The sequence below is a fragment of the Eurytemora carolleeae genome, unplaced genomic scaffold (assembly GCF_000591075.1).
Source record: "Eurytemora carolleeae unplaced genomic scaffold, Eaff_2.0 scaffold33, whole genome shotgun sequence".
Classification (NCBI taxonomy): Eukaryota; Metazoa; Arthropoda; class Copepoda; order Calanoida; family Temoridae; genus Eurytemora; species Eurytemora carolleeae.
Genome location: NW_019396220.1, coordinates 451,848 through 465,384, shown reverse-complemented (window position 1 = coordinate 465,384; position 13,537 = coordinate 451,848). Strand labels below are relative to the sequence as shown.

At 30.7% G+C, this 13,537-nt stretch overlaps 1 protein-coding gene across 1 annotated transcript in view; it reads left to right on the top strand.

Moving 5' to 3' along the window:
• Positions 1 to 13,537, top strand: part of LOC111698502 (FMRFamide receptor) — a 47,172-nt gene that overhangs the window by 25,598 nt on the left and 8,037 nt on the right. The window contains exon 4 of the mRNA XM_023468855.1: positions 8,412 to 8,515. Within this exon, the coding sequence (XP_023324623.1) occupies positions 8,412 to 8,515 (104 nt within the window). The remainder of the gene's footprint in view (positions 1 to 8,411; positions 8,516 to 13,537) is intronic.

The window sequence follows — 13,537 nt, the reverse complement described above, 5'->3', positions numbered from 1 at the left end:
ATTAAAGAGGGTACACTTGAAACCTTCATCTAATCAATACTTTGGAAGATAAGTCGTTTATTTTGCTTGAAAAGTGTTTAATTCTATTAATTTCTCCATCGTTTCTGAAGTAAGAAATGCACAAGTCACTTTTTTAAAGAAACCACGAAATAATAAATTAAAAAAAGCTTGGATATCTAATTCACGGTCATACTTGACCAAACTATGTGTTTACGGGTACTGATGTGAATTGAGCATATAACTCACACTGTATTTAGTGTTTACACCTAAAACATTACTTCCGATTTAAAAAAGCAGTTTATTTCTCTTTAAGAAAGTGCAGCGTTTGTTTACATGCAGTAAACCGTATACTGCATTAAATACTATTAAAAGAAATGAAAGTTCAGGTTTAAGGTAATTTGACAGTACATAGTGTGAACTGTATGTAAACATACGTTGAACTTCTGAATAGAAAAATAAATCATCCCTCAAGGAAGTTTAATTGTCTTTTTAAATCAGAAATACTTTTGAGGAATTTCGATTTTTGCCGGTTGAAATACAGTGTAGTAATGAAGGATCACTGGCGATTATGTGAACACTCCCTTTACTATTCCAATCTTGACGAGCTGATCCTTATGTATCCGTCTTAACGCTTGTAATATTTGATAACTTTTTTTGGCAAGCTGTCTAATATCCAATGAATATTAATATTTACTTTCTGGAAGTTTGATAAGTCCAGGATTAAATGGCACCGCGTCATAAATCGGGAAGTTCCCTATTTACAGGGAGGGCCACTTGAAGTTCCCTATTCACAGAGAGGGCCACTTGAAGTTCCCTATTCACAGGGAGGGCCACTTGAAGTTACGCTTACAGTTCCTTTAAATCGGAAGAAAAATCATTATTTGAATATTTAAAGTAGAAACGTAGGTTTTCTTTATTTATTCAGAAAATTGAACGAACAAACAGGTTTTCGAGCTAGTCTGTTAATTTTAAGATTATAATATCAAGAGCGAGTCAAATTAACGGAGAAGTTTTACTTTTATAACATAAAGAGCATATTTCCAAGCTTAAAATTTACAAAAAAAGAATTTTGTACCATTAGCTGTTAAGTTTTTCTCGATTTTTTAAAAAAATGACATAGTTTTGATTTTTAAACCTCAATCTATATATGAATTTGGCTTGTCTGCCTGTTTGTCTGTCTGTCTGTCTGTCTGTTTGTATCCAATAAACGTCAAAACGGCTGAACCGATCGGGCCCAAACTTTTTGTGGGACATCTAGGGACCCCAGGGAAGTTTTATGAATGATCAAATTTTCAAATATTTGTCTCCATCAAAATTCGATCTTCATTAAATTTTTGAAAATTTTGAAAATCCACGAAATTTTTTGTGAAAATCCGCGAATTATTTTTGTTTTGTTTTACGATGTACACAAAGAGAACATGTTCACAATTAATTTAGAAGATGGGCGCAAAGCGCCCTATAAGGCTAGTATGAATGTAAAAGGCTATGTGAAAAATATAAATTTGTTGCTAAACCCACCATGCAAGCATTGTATTTGATTATACCAAAATTCTTTTACAACCGTATAAATTCTAACGTTACATATTTGCAAATTTAAAAAGACGTTTTCTTTGCTGTAAAATGAATTTGATTTCCTTGGCGATTTCTTCCAATTTTCAATTTAGATTTGGCTCTGTGTTTTTACACAGTAAATCAGGAAAATCTCTATAAGTCTCCAATTCAAGTCTTGAAAAACTTCAAAAGAAATTGTTAGCGTTTATACAAAGGAAAACTCTAATCAAAGCATATGTCGCACTAGCTCCCTTTACACTTAAAACATTCAAAAACGTTTAATTTTTTCAAGAATAAAAAAAATCCAAAAAAAATTCCCCAAACTTCTGTCATTAAAAGATATATTAAAATGTTTCATGGTAAACCTTTAGTTTGAAAGGATTTGAGCCTTTACCACAAACTCTGATTTTTAAAAACCTTTATCTTTGCAACCCAATGTCCAAGACCTAAGATTGTTGACACAAATCACAGATGTCTTGATATAGGTTTTTAGAAACACAATGTTGCAAATATGTATATATTTCAAACCTACAAAATACAGTTTTATTAAAAAAAAGTAATTATTATAAAATTGTCTCATGTTGTTAATAGGATTGAGTAACTTACAAAAAGATTGTGTCGTCTGGGGTGATTAAGGAGTGATTGATTTTAGAGGAAGGTGATCGGGTTAGTTTAAAACATTTAGTTGTTACTTCTAAAATAAAAACCCCGGTTGTTTCAGTGGAATTTTACGGATTGCAGAATTGATTACAAATTGTAAAATTGAACCAGTTTTGCAATTCAACATGGGTGCTATGTTTATATGTGTGTGAGACAGAACTGTGCCGGAAGAGATTCTCTGTTTTTAAATCTGACCCGATACAGAGGTGAAGGGTAGGAAGGAAGGCGACATTCTGTTTGGATACAGTGGGATGTAGATTTATACTATACATTCGTTTGGATACTGTGGGATGTAGATTTATACTATACATTCTGTTTGGATACTGTGGGATATAGATTTATAATATACATTCTGTCTGGATACTGTGGGATGCAGATTTATACTATACATTCTGTTTGGATACTGTGGGATGTAGATTTATACTATACATTCTGTCTGGATACTGTGGGATGCAGATTTATACTATACATTCTGTTTGGATACTGTGGGATGTAGATTTATACTATACATTCTGTTTGATCACTTAATTTAAGTTTTAACAGATATAGGGATTAGAACATATAAGTTTGCGGCAAAAAATCAGTTCCTTTCATGCTGAATTTAGATATATGACAAATGAGGTATCATAAAAAATATTTGATTTAAATGATCAGGTAATAATAAAAATATTATCAAACAGCAAATTAAGGAATCAAGAAAAAAAAACAAATGTTTTTCAGCTACATTCTACAAAAAGTGGCGACACATCACTTTTTCCGACAAAATATTCGTGTTATCTCTCATACTTGAAAATAATTCTATAACATTTAGACAACAGCAAGTCATAAAAAAGATAAAGCCGAAGTTTCTAGACGATATCCCATGAATGTACAAGAAAATAAAATGACTGGAGAAAAATGTTGCCCAATGGCCCTAGGATGATAAAACTGAATAAATTTCAGCCTAAGGGAGTGTGTATGAAATATAAAAGAGCATTTACAGTAATTTTATAAATTTTAGTTAAATCTAGTGATAGTCAATGTGCAACCTTTTATCTTTGATATTTTTATGAGGAAAATTTATCGGATTGTAAAACTGTTATAACGTTTTGTTCGACCAAATACATTTGCTTTGCATATAATGTATTTAACATAGATGTGTAAATTGTTTTATGTGTAAGATAATTTTTTTTTTTTTTAGAGTTTATTACCTAAAAAGTTTTTATTTTGGAACAAAAATTACACCAACACCGCTTCTGGTAGAATTGAAGTGAGCAACACTTTCTAAATTGTACCTTTGTTGTCGCTAAGGAACAAGATTCTGACGATGAACAGATAGACAAGGAATAACCCGCAAATCAAAATCGATAATGCAGAAAACTCTTTATTTCCTAAAAAAATGAAATGAATAATGATAAATAATTATTACAGGGTTTACAAATTTATAATGAAAAGATTCTTACGATCTATTTGCCTATTTGTGGGTTAACTGTCGAAAAGTCCTAAGACGCTTTTTATACATTAAAACTTCTGAAAAGAGTAACAATTAAATGTTGAGGAAGATCACTAATTCTTTATATGAAAATATTCTTGCTTAACTTTGAAATGGTTCACAATTAATAAACGTTTATACTCCGTTGTCGGAGACAAAGAGAAGCGGGCTGAAATTGTTTGGTTTGGTTTCTCGTCTCCGAGAGGAGCTTTTAGGTTGAAGACGACATTACATGAAGGGGGGGGTCTTAATGTTAATGGTTGACAACCTTATTTATAAAATCTTTTATAAAAACTTTAACGATCAATTTTAAAGCATCTCATAAAAACTTAGACAAAGTGCTACAAATTAGGAACGGATTGATAGGAATAGATAAAAGTTTATTATTTAGGCATAACATAACAAAGTCTATCGATATTTTAATGCCTTGGAAATGAAAAGTAAATATTTGGCATAGTAAATGGCAGTTCTAAAGGTCTGTAATCTGTATTCTGAAGCCAGGGGAGTGGAGGATAATTTTTGTTCGTACTGTGTCATAAAAGAACTACTTAAAGTAAATAAACAATAGTTTGGAAATAAGCCTGGCCATCCAATCTTAGTTTACAATATTTGTTATTTGTTTCTTGTTAATAAAGTCTCACTCAAATGTGTACACACACCCTAGCTCCACTACCTATAAAAACAATGACACGGAAAATTGCTGCTTTAATGATTGTAAATTTTACCACATGTTGACTTAAGTCAGACCGCGTCAACCCAGTTGCACGCCAGCTAGCCCTCGCAACTATATTGAGCCCAGCTGTTTGTCTTCCAACGTAGTTGCAGTGTAACGGGCGGGGCAGTACAAACTATTGACCGTAAAAAGGTCGGTTCAGCTCAGATTCAAATGTACATGAGTTGAGTGTGATGATAGTATCAAACCTACATACGTGTTAAATTTTCAGGAACAGTCACTTATTCCTAAGACGATACATTTACCAGGGAATAGAGAGGGGAGAGAATTTTAATTTTATGATCTTCTAAAATCCTAAATTATCTCACCCAGACTAAAAGGCTAAAAAAATGCATGTTACACGAAAACTATTCAATGGACATAGACATATACATCATTAATATAGAAAGTAATAATGTCTGTTTGTTTGTTTGCATGTCCGATCATAACTCATAAACCAAAAATTAAAATTACAATTATTTTTTTACCGATATTTCTGATTGAATGGGGAACAGAAATGCCACTCATTTCACATAAATTTCACTAGAAGGGATCATTCATTTGGCGTACTGTCTCGGTTTGCCTTACATAATCTGTATTTGTACTGCACAGCTCACTCTGACTGGTTTTATGTCGGGCCGAGACTTGAAAGGAACCGAAATTTACAGTGAGTTGGATTTGCTTGGTTATCAATGTAAAAAATACTTTGTTTTGAAAAAGTAGAAAATAAAAAAAATGATGTTTAAAGGGACTGTAGGCGTAATTTCATGTGACCCTCTATGCAAAGATGGCAATACCCGATTTACAAAGCTATGTCTAATCAAGTATAAATTATAGATATCAATGTTTCTCTGCGGAAGGGTCTCGCGAATTTTGTGTTTCTAATGAAGAAACTAACAGACTTCAACATTTTTAATCAGATTAAGGGTTTAAGGGTATCGTTATAATTCGAGCATAGCCAGCTTTAAAATGGAGTGTCACTAGAAATTTCGCTTACAGTCCTTTTAAAGTATTTTAGTTTCAAAATGTTCATCACACTTCAATCATTTTCGCTCCATTAGGTTTTCAAATAGGAAATTTAAAAATAGGTTGTTCTCCACCTCACCTCAAACCTCTCCTCCACCTCTCCTCCACCTCTCCACCACCTTTCCACCTCTCCTCCACCTCTCCTCCACCTCTCCTAGGAGCGGGGGAAGGCAGGCGGCAATAAGCCACAACATTTTTCACTTCCATGCCACATGTTAGTTCTTTTTGTCTTCCTGTAGCTATAAATTATAAATAATTATTCAAATCGTTAAATTAATTCTTCAACATTAGGAAAATAGAATTAATTGCTCATTCAAGAAATAGATGTAATAATTTGTGATACACTTTTTGTAATTTACGACTATGGGAATATTTAAATATATATAAGTAATGAACTTTTAAATTGTTCAAATCTTATACACAAACAGAAATAGACAATAAACTTGTAGCAAATATAGCCTATGTAGCGTTTTTGTAGGATAATGTTTTTGTAAAGTAGCGTTTTTATTGTGTAGCGTTTTTATAGTGTACCGTTTTTTTTAGGGTAGCGTATTTAAGGTATGACCCATCCATGCCACAGCATTTGAATCTTCCGGCAGTTATTACGTTTTTTAAATGATAAATTTATTGCATTGAAATTGTTATTTTTAAAAATCCAGCGATGTCATGCAAAATATATGTGTTAAGAACTTTATATTTAAGTTTAAATTGAAATAACGACGATTCCTTTATTGTAAACTGCTAAATTTAATTTCCCCAAAAATAGATTCCATCTTTCCTCTAAAATTACTCATTTTTAGAAACATTATGAACAATAAAAATGTGGCACCAAAACATACTTTTAAAGTTCAAATTTGCACTATTAGAATTTGATGAGAAAATTGCAAAATAGAATTTTTTTGTTTGTACCTATAAGGTTATGACAGTTAATATTGTGAGATTTTCTCATCTTTTGTTATTCTTTAGACTATCCCAAACAATGTGTTTCGGTGCCCACAATGCGTAAAATTTTCTTTTTAAAATATAGAGCAGTTTATAAACTGAACACACAGTTCATTAATCTTTAATAAACTTCAAAAATTTTTAAATATATCATCTTTCGCGTAATGCGGCAGGATTTTAAAAAATTGTAATTTCAATGCCCTAAATTTATCCTTTAAAAACGGTTGTGGCTCATGGCTGCCAGAAGACAAAAAAGATAATATGTGGCATGGAAGGGAAAAATGTTGTGGCTTATGGCTGCCTGCCTTCCCCCACTCCTCCTATCTTCCATTTTTAAGTACTTTTCCATTAAAACTTGAACCAACCACAATCTAAACACTAACCATTGTAACTTTACCCCCTCCCCCGTTTCACCTCCTCCTCTACCCCCCCCCCCTCCCCCTCCATGGTTTTTCTTTGTGATTTGTATTTAAATATAATTGAGCTTTTTATAATTTTTTTAAGAATCCTTATCATATTTCGAAAATTGTATTCTCTACATAACTTCGCCATTATTACTGTTTTAAAGTGTGTACAACATTTTTACTGATAGGAAATCGAAAAAAATTATCAAAACGCAATGCAACTAATTATCTAATATCGTTTCGTTTTGTCGTTTTGGCCATCTCATGCCAGATTGAAAATTGTACTTAGATACATTTAGATAAATTCTTGTTAAATAAACAAGATGTTGAAATATATGAGTGATGTTTGAAGTTAAACTTTATTTATGGCATAAGTTTTAAAGAGAGTATTAAAGTGCTCTTAAAGTTTATTACGACCCAAAATTGCAAACACAAGAAAAGCTTGATAACAACCTAAATAACGATGTGATAAGGATGACAGACTTATCCTCATTAATCTATGAAAACACTTTTCATTGTTGAACTCTTTTAAGTTTCTAATATATTAATAATCACAATCTAGAATTTACAGAAAACAAAATTTTTTTTCTCGAACCTTTGGGAAGCGCTTTTGGTGTAAAATATTTTGAAATTTCAAGAGATACAAGTAATGCATCAGTTGTACGCAACGTACACCTCGTTTAAACAGAAATTCAAATGGTTTTCAAGAGATTTAAACATAGAGCTCTTTCAAAAGTTTAGAGGGTACCTTTAAACCCTTTAAGATGATAATAATTAAGATAATGATAATAAGAATAGGATTATGAAAAAAAAACCCACTAACAATGGCATTAAAAATAGTAATGACAATAACAATAAAACACCCTGAAAGGAAGTGTTCGCGAAAGGCTTACGGTAAAAAATACGCGCTTTTGATCGCAACTAATCTTATTTCTATTTGTTGCATCTCTAATGAGAAAAATGGTTGAAATAACTCGAGCTGCAGAACCTAGCGTCCATATAAATTCAGAAAGTATGCAACATTCAACTTGGATCGTAAAAAAATGAATTTAATTCCAAACAAATCGACGCATTCGTATATAGTTAATATTTCATAATATTTTAATGCGTAAAAAAATTATCGATGATTATTGGTTGTAATACCTGATTGATTTGTTTGGAATGAAATTGATTTTTTTTCGATCCGAGTTGAATGCTGCAACTTTCTAAATTTGTATGGACGCTACGTTCTTCAGCATGAGTCGTTTTTAACAATTTTCTCCTAATAGACGAAACAGATAGAAATAAGACTAGTAGCGATAAAAGCCATTATTTTTCCCCGTAAGCCTATCTCTCTTTCATTTTTCGCGAACACTCCCTTTAAATGGCGATAAAACTGATGATATCTGGAGACAATAACGATGACGATAACAATGACGATGACAATAATAATAACAATGACTATCACCATGACAAGAATGATAACACTTAAAAAGACAATGATGATGATAACGATATTAATGTCTAGAACATTTACAACGACTATAAAGATGATAACGGTGATGATAACTATTAAGATAACATTGAAAACTATAACGATAACAATGACAACAACGATGATTATGATGATGATAACGAACTACATGACAATAATGATGATGTTTAGGTTCAGCGAGCATTCCACCAGCTGATGTTAACCCTTGCTGTATTTGATCTGCTCTATGTTGTCATCTCTCTCATTCTCTTCGGTGTGCCAGGACTCTTCCCATGGTAACATTTTTTTAGTTTTAGTATTTATCTTATATTACAATTTTTTAACAAACAAAATTTCTGAGAACGAACGAAATTTGTTGTGAATGATGGTGTTGTTCAGAAAAAAAGAACGATGGAAGAACGATTTGGATCGTTCAGAGAAATAAAGAACGAACGATAAAAAAGCAACAAAAAAGAACGATTTAAAATCCTTCAAACGATCTTGATCGGTTATAAACGATTTCGTTCTTTTTCATTATTGACCGAACGATTTTCAGATTTTAAAAAAGCTTTTTTTACTAAATGAACAATTTTTTTAAAAACGATATTTTTTATTGAAAGAACGATTTTTTCAATTTTTTTAGGAAAACGATTTTTTTCTTCTGAACAAATAATTTATTGAACAAACAGTTTATTGAACAAAAAAATGAACTGAACAAACGATTTTACTGAATCTGAAATGAAAAATATATGGAAAATTAGCGATAATTTTAAGAACAGACAAAATATTTTTTTTAACATTTGAAAAAAAAACCGAACGAAATGAGTCGTTTACGACCGATGAACGAATGAAAAAAAAATTTTATTCATCCCCAGGGTTCCCATGGGTTTCCTCAAAAAAAGTATGCAAATTGGGTTTAGCCGTTTGACAAGCTATAATATATATATATATATATATTAGCCTTAATAGAGGGCGCTTCGCGCCCATCTTCTAAATTAATTGTGAACATGTTCTCTTTGTGTACTTCGTAAAACAAAACAAAAATAATTCGCGGATTTTCACAAAAAATTTCGCGGATTTTCAAAATTTTCAAAAATTAATGACGATCGAATTTTGATGGAGACAAATATTTGAAATTTTGATCATTCATAAACCTTCCCTGGGGTCCCTAGATGTCCCACAAAAAATTTGGGCCCGATCGGTTCAGCCGTTTTGACTTTTATTGGATACAAACAAAGCGACAAACAAACAGACAAGCCAAATTTATATATAGATATATGTATATATATATTTAATTATTATATTGATAATAGATCTATAAAGATATACTTTTATATCTACAAAGGAACCATGAGTGGATGCCACAAACTCTGCTTTCTTTTAAACTATGAATTCTGTTATGTAGTCCAAGCAAAGAGAATAGAATATATATTAGAGGGGAATTTTCCTAGAAAAAAGTGTAAAACGGTCATTTTGCTTTAATGTTTCCATACTGCAGGTTCTGCAGGTGTACTTCACATATTTATGCTATATAACCTTTTGGGCCCTGGAATATCATTTTATAGAAAATCTAAAATTAATATTAAAAGAAAACCAAATCATGAAATAGGCTAGTTTCATAATTGACTAATGATCATTTCACATAGACTCTATGCCTTTCAGTTTTAAAACGATGATATTCCGTTATAACTGTAAATCAAATGATGTTTTTTATTCACCTAATTCATTATAAAGTTTATTTAACAGTTTAAAAAATTTGAAATTGAAATGGATCGTCTAGGGAGCATACTGTATTAATATACGCTACTCCATCTAATTTGTTAACATTTACATGATTTGTACACTTTGAACTCCCTTTAAGGCTGAAAGGGACTGAAAAATTCATACCGAGAGATTCTCTAAATTCCCCTCTAATATATTTTCTATTCTCTTTTAGTCCAAGCTTTAAAATTTTAGTTTGTGGCAAAACTTTTTTCTTTAACGCTAATAAAGGGAGCAAATCATTACTAAACAGTAAACATATCCACGAAACATATTAAAACAAACCTATCAAATCAAAACATATCTCCTACAAAACATATCATCACAAAACATATCCAGCGACAAAATATATCAAGATTCAAAACATATCAAAATACAAAACATATCAAAATACAAAACATATCAAAATACTAAACATATCAAAATACAAAACATATCAAAATACAAAACATATCAAAATACAAAACATATCAAAGAACAAAACATATCAAAATACAAAACATATTAAAGAACAAAACATATCAAAATACAAAACATATCAAAACACAAAACATGTCAAAATACTAAACACATCAAAATGCAAAACATATCAAAATAAAAAACATATTAAAATACAAAACATATCAAAATACAAAACATATCAAAATACAAAACATCAAAATACAAAACATATCAAAGAACAAAACATATCAAAGTACAAAACATATCAAAGAACAAAACATATCTACGTACAAAACATATCTACGTACAAAACATATCTAAGTACAAAACATATCAAATACAAAAAAAATATAATATTTCTCAGATAATTACAGAAAAAAATACCGTAAAAATTAAAATACAAAACATATATCCAAAGCAAGAAAATATCTAAATACAAAATAGGTTTTCTTCCCATTAAGAGGGAACATGAGTTGCTTCCGTACGTACTTTCATTTTTACACTCTGGATGGAACTAATTTGATTTTGTTATTCCCACAGTAGAAAATACAGTACAGTACAGGAACAGTATAGTACAGTACAGTACAGTACAGTACAGTACAGGAACAGTTAGTCTCAAAATTTGCTTAACTCGAAAACAGCTTAAGTTTGGTTTTGCGATGTTTTGATTGATTTGTTTTGATTAATGATATGTTTTGTATTTTGATATGTTCAGTATTTTGATATGTTTTGTGTTTTGATATGTTATGTTTTGTATTTTGATATGTTTTGTATTTTGATATGTTTTGTTGTCAAAACGGCTGAACCAATCGGGCCCAAATTTTTTGTGGGACATCTAGGGACCCCAGGGAAGGTTTATGAATGATTGAAGTTTTAAAAATTTGTATTTAAGAGGTTTTTAATTTTGTAAAATAATTTAAATTTTTGAAAATCCGCGAATTTTTTTTTTTAATTCCGTAAAACTTTTTTCATCTTTGTTTTGAAATGCAAACAATTCGAACATGTCCCTAATTTAAATAGAAGATGGGCGCGAAGCGCCCTAAAAGCCTAGAAAGAAGGGCGCGAAGCGCCTTGAATTTATAGTTTTTTATATTTTGATATGTTTTGTTTAGTTGCTTGATATGATAAGTTTTGTATGTGCTCCTAATAAAAACATAATTTGTATTATTCGTTTCTTTCGTTTCTTAACTATGGTCTGCAGATGAACACTTTTCATTTTTTTTTTATAAAATCTTCAATACCAATCCTGTTTATTTAGAACCATTAAAGTGTTTAAATTGTTTATCGAATTGGAAATTAAATAGCTTTCAGAATTAATAACTTAATCAGCTGGAAACTAATTCTAAGAAAAAATGAAGAAAACAACTTATTTTCTCAAAACCTTAAAAAGAAAAATTTCAAATTCATCCAAACGTTAGGAAAAGCATTAAAACCATTCTACTCTCTAGATAGGATTATACGAAAGCCTGTAAAATGAAAGAAAGTACAATGATTAATTTAGATGCACAGTGATCCAATTCATTACAATTTTTTTCTTCATAGCCTGGCAATCCGCCAGGGGAAACCATTCTACTCTCTAGATAGGATTATACAAACATATAACACAAGAAAAATATAAATTAAAGGGACTGTACGCGAAATTTCAAGTGACTCTTTATTCCTTGTGACATGATCGATTAATATCGATACCCTTTATCGATCTGATTGAGGATGAAAAATAGACATTTCTTTTAGCTATAAATCGACTATTTTCAATTTTAAGACCGACAAGTGAAGATTCCTCAAAACTACATAATTTAGGACAATCGTACAATTTTGTAAAATTAATCATGTATAATTTTGGGGGTTTACACAGAGCAGGAATATTTATGGAGAAATCCTTGGTATGAAATTTTCCGTCCCTTTGAGCCTGAAAAGTGTACAGTTCATTTTTATGGTAATGTTCCCTGGACAATCCGTTTCATTATGTTCTTTTTTTGAAGTTGTTAAATAACTTTATAAGGATGTATCTACGTGAATTGAAAAGGAAGTTGTTAAATAACTTTATAAGGACGTATCTACGTGAATTGAAAATGTTAAATAACTTTATAAGGACGTATCTACGTGAATTGAAGTTGTTAAATAACTTTATAAGGACGTATCTACGTGAATTGAAGTTGTTAAATAACTTTATAAGGACGTATCTACGTGAATTGAAGTTGTTAAATAACTTTATAAGGACGTATCTACGTGAATTGAAGTTGTTAAATAACTTTATAAGGACGTATCTACGTGAATTGAAGTTGTTAAATAACTTTATAAGGACGTATCTACGTGAATTGAAAAGTCTTAATTTTATTTATATAGTAAAACAATACATTAGTATATATATATGTATATATATATTTATAGGGCCAAACGGCTGGACCAATTGGGCTGATTTTTTATGGAGGAGTCCGGGGGAAGTTATAGGCTAAAAAAATTTTTGTGGAGGATGGCCGGGGGTAGTTATAGGCCAAAAAGATTCGAAATTTTTTTTCCATGGGCAACGCCGGGCCCTTCAGCTAGTTTCAAATAAAATTTTAAAAAGTAAATAAATGTTTATCATGTCCTAAAGAATTTGGAAAAAATTACTCTCACGATGACATTAATTTTCTTTTCCGGGACCTAAGGTATAGGTAGAGATAGACGTTTTTTCTCCTATTCATTCGTTTTCAGAATTATCGTTCATTTACCATCTATTTCGTTTGTTTTCTAACTGAATTATCGTTCAATTAAATATTCTGTTCTTTAAAATTACGATAGTTTTTTCAAAAGTTCGTTCGAAAAAATCGTTCGTTTAGTAAAAAACTATCGCTGCTTAAAGTTCCTGCGAACTTTCGATTTAGAAATCGTTCTTTAACGGTCTGACTGATTCATAAATACAAAATCCTTAATGATTTTAATACGTTCGTTTTTAAACGCATTTTAGTAAAACATGAGTTGAGAATGAAAAGAATTGTGGCAAAGTTAGGAGAAAACACAAGAATTACCACCCGCGGGGGTCAATTGTCAACTTTTGATGAATATCTTTATCTTCCTTTTGGTATTGTTGCTATGTAGAAATATCAATATAAAATAAAGTTATTCTCAAACTT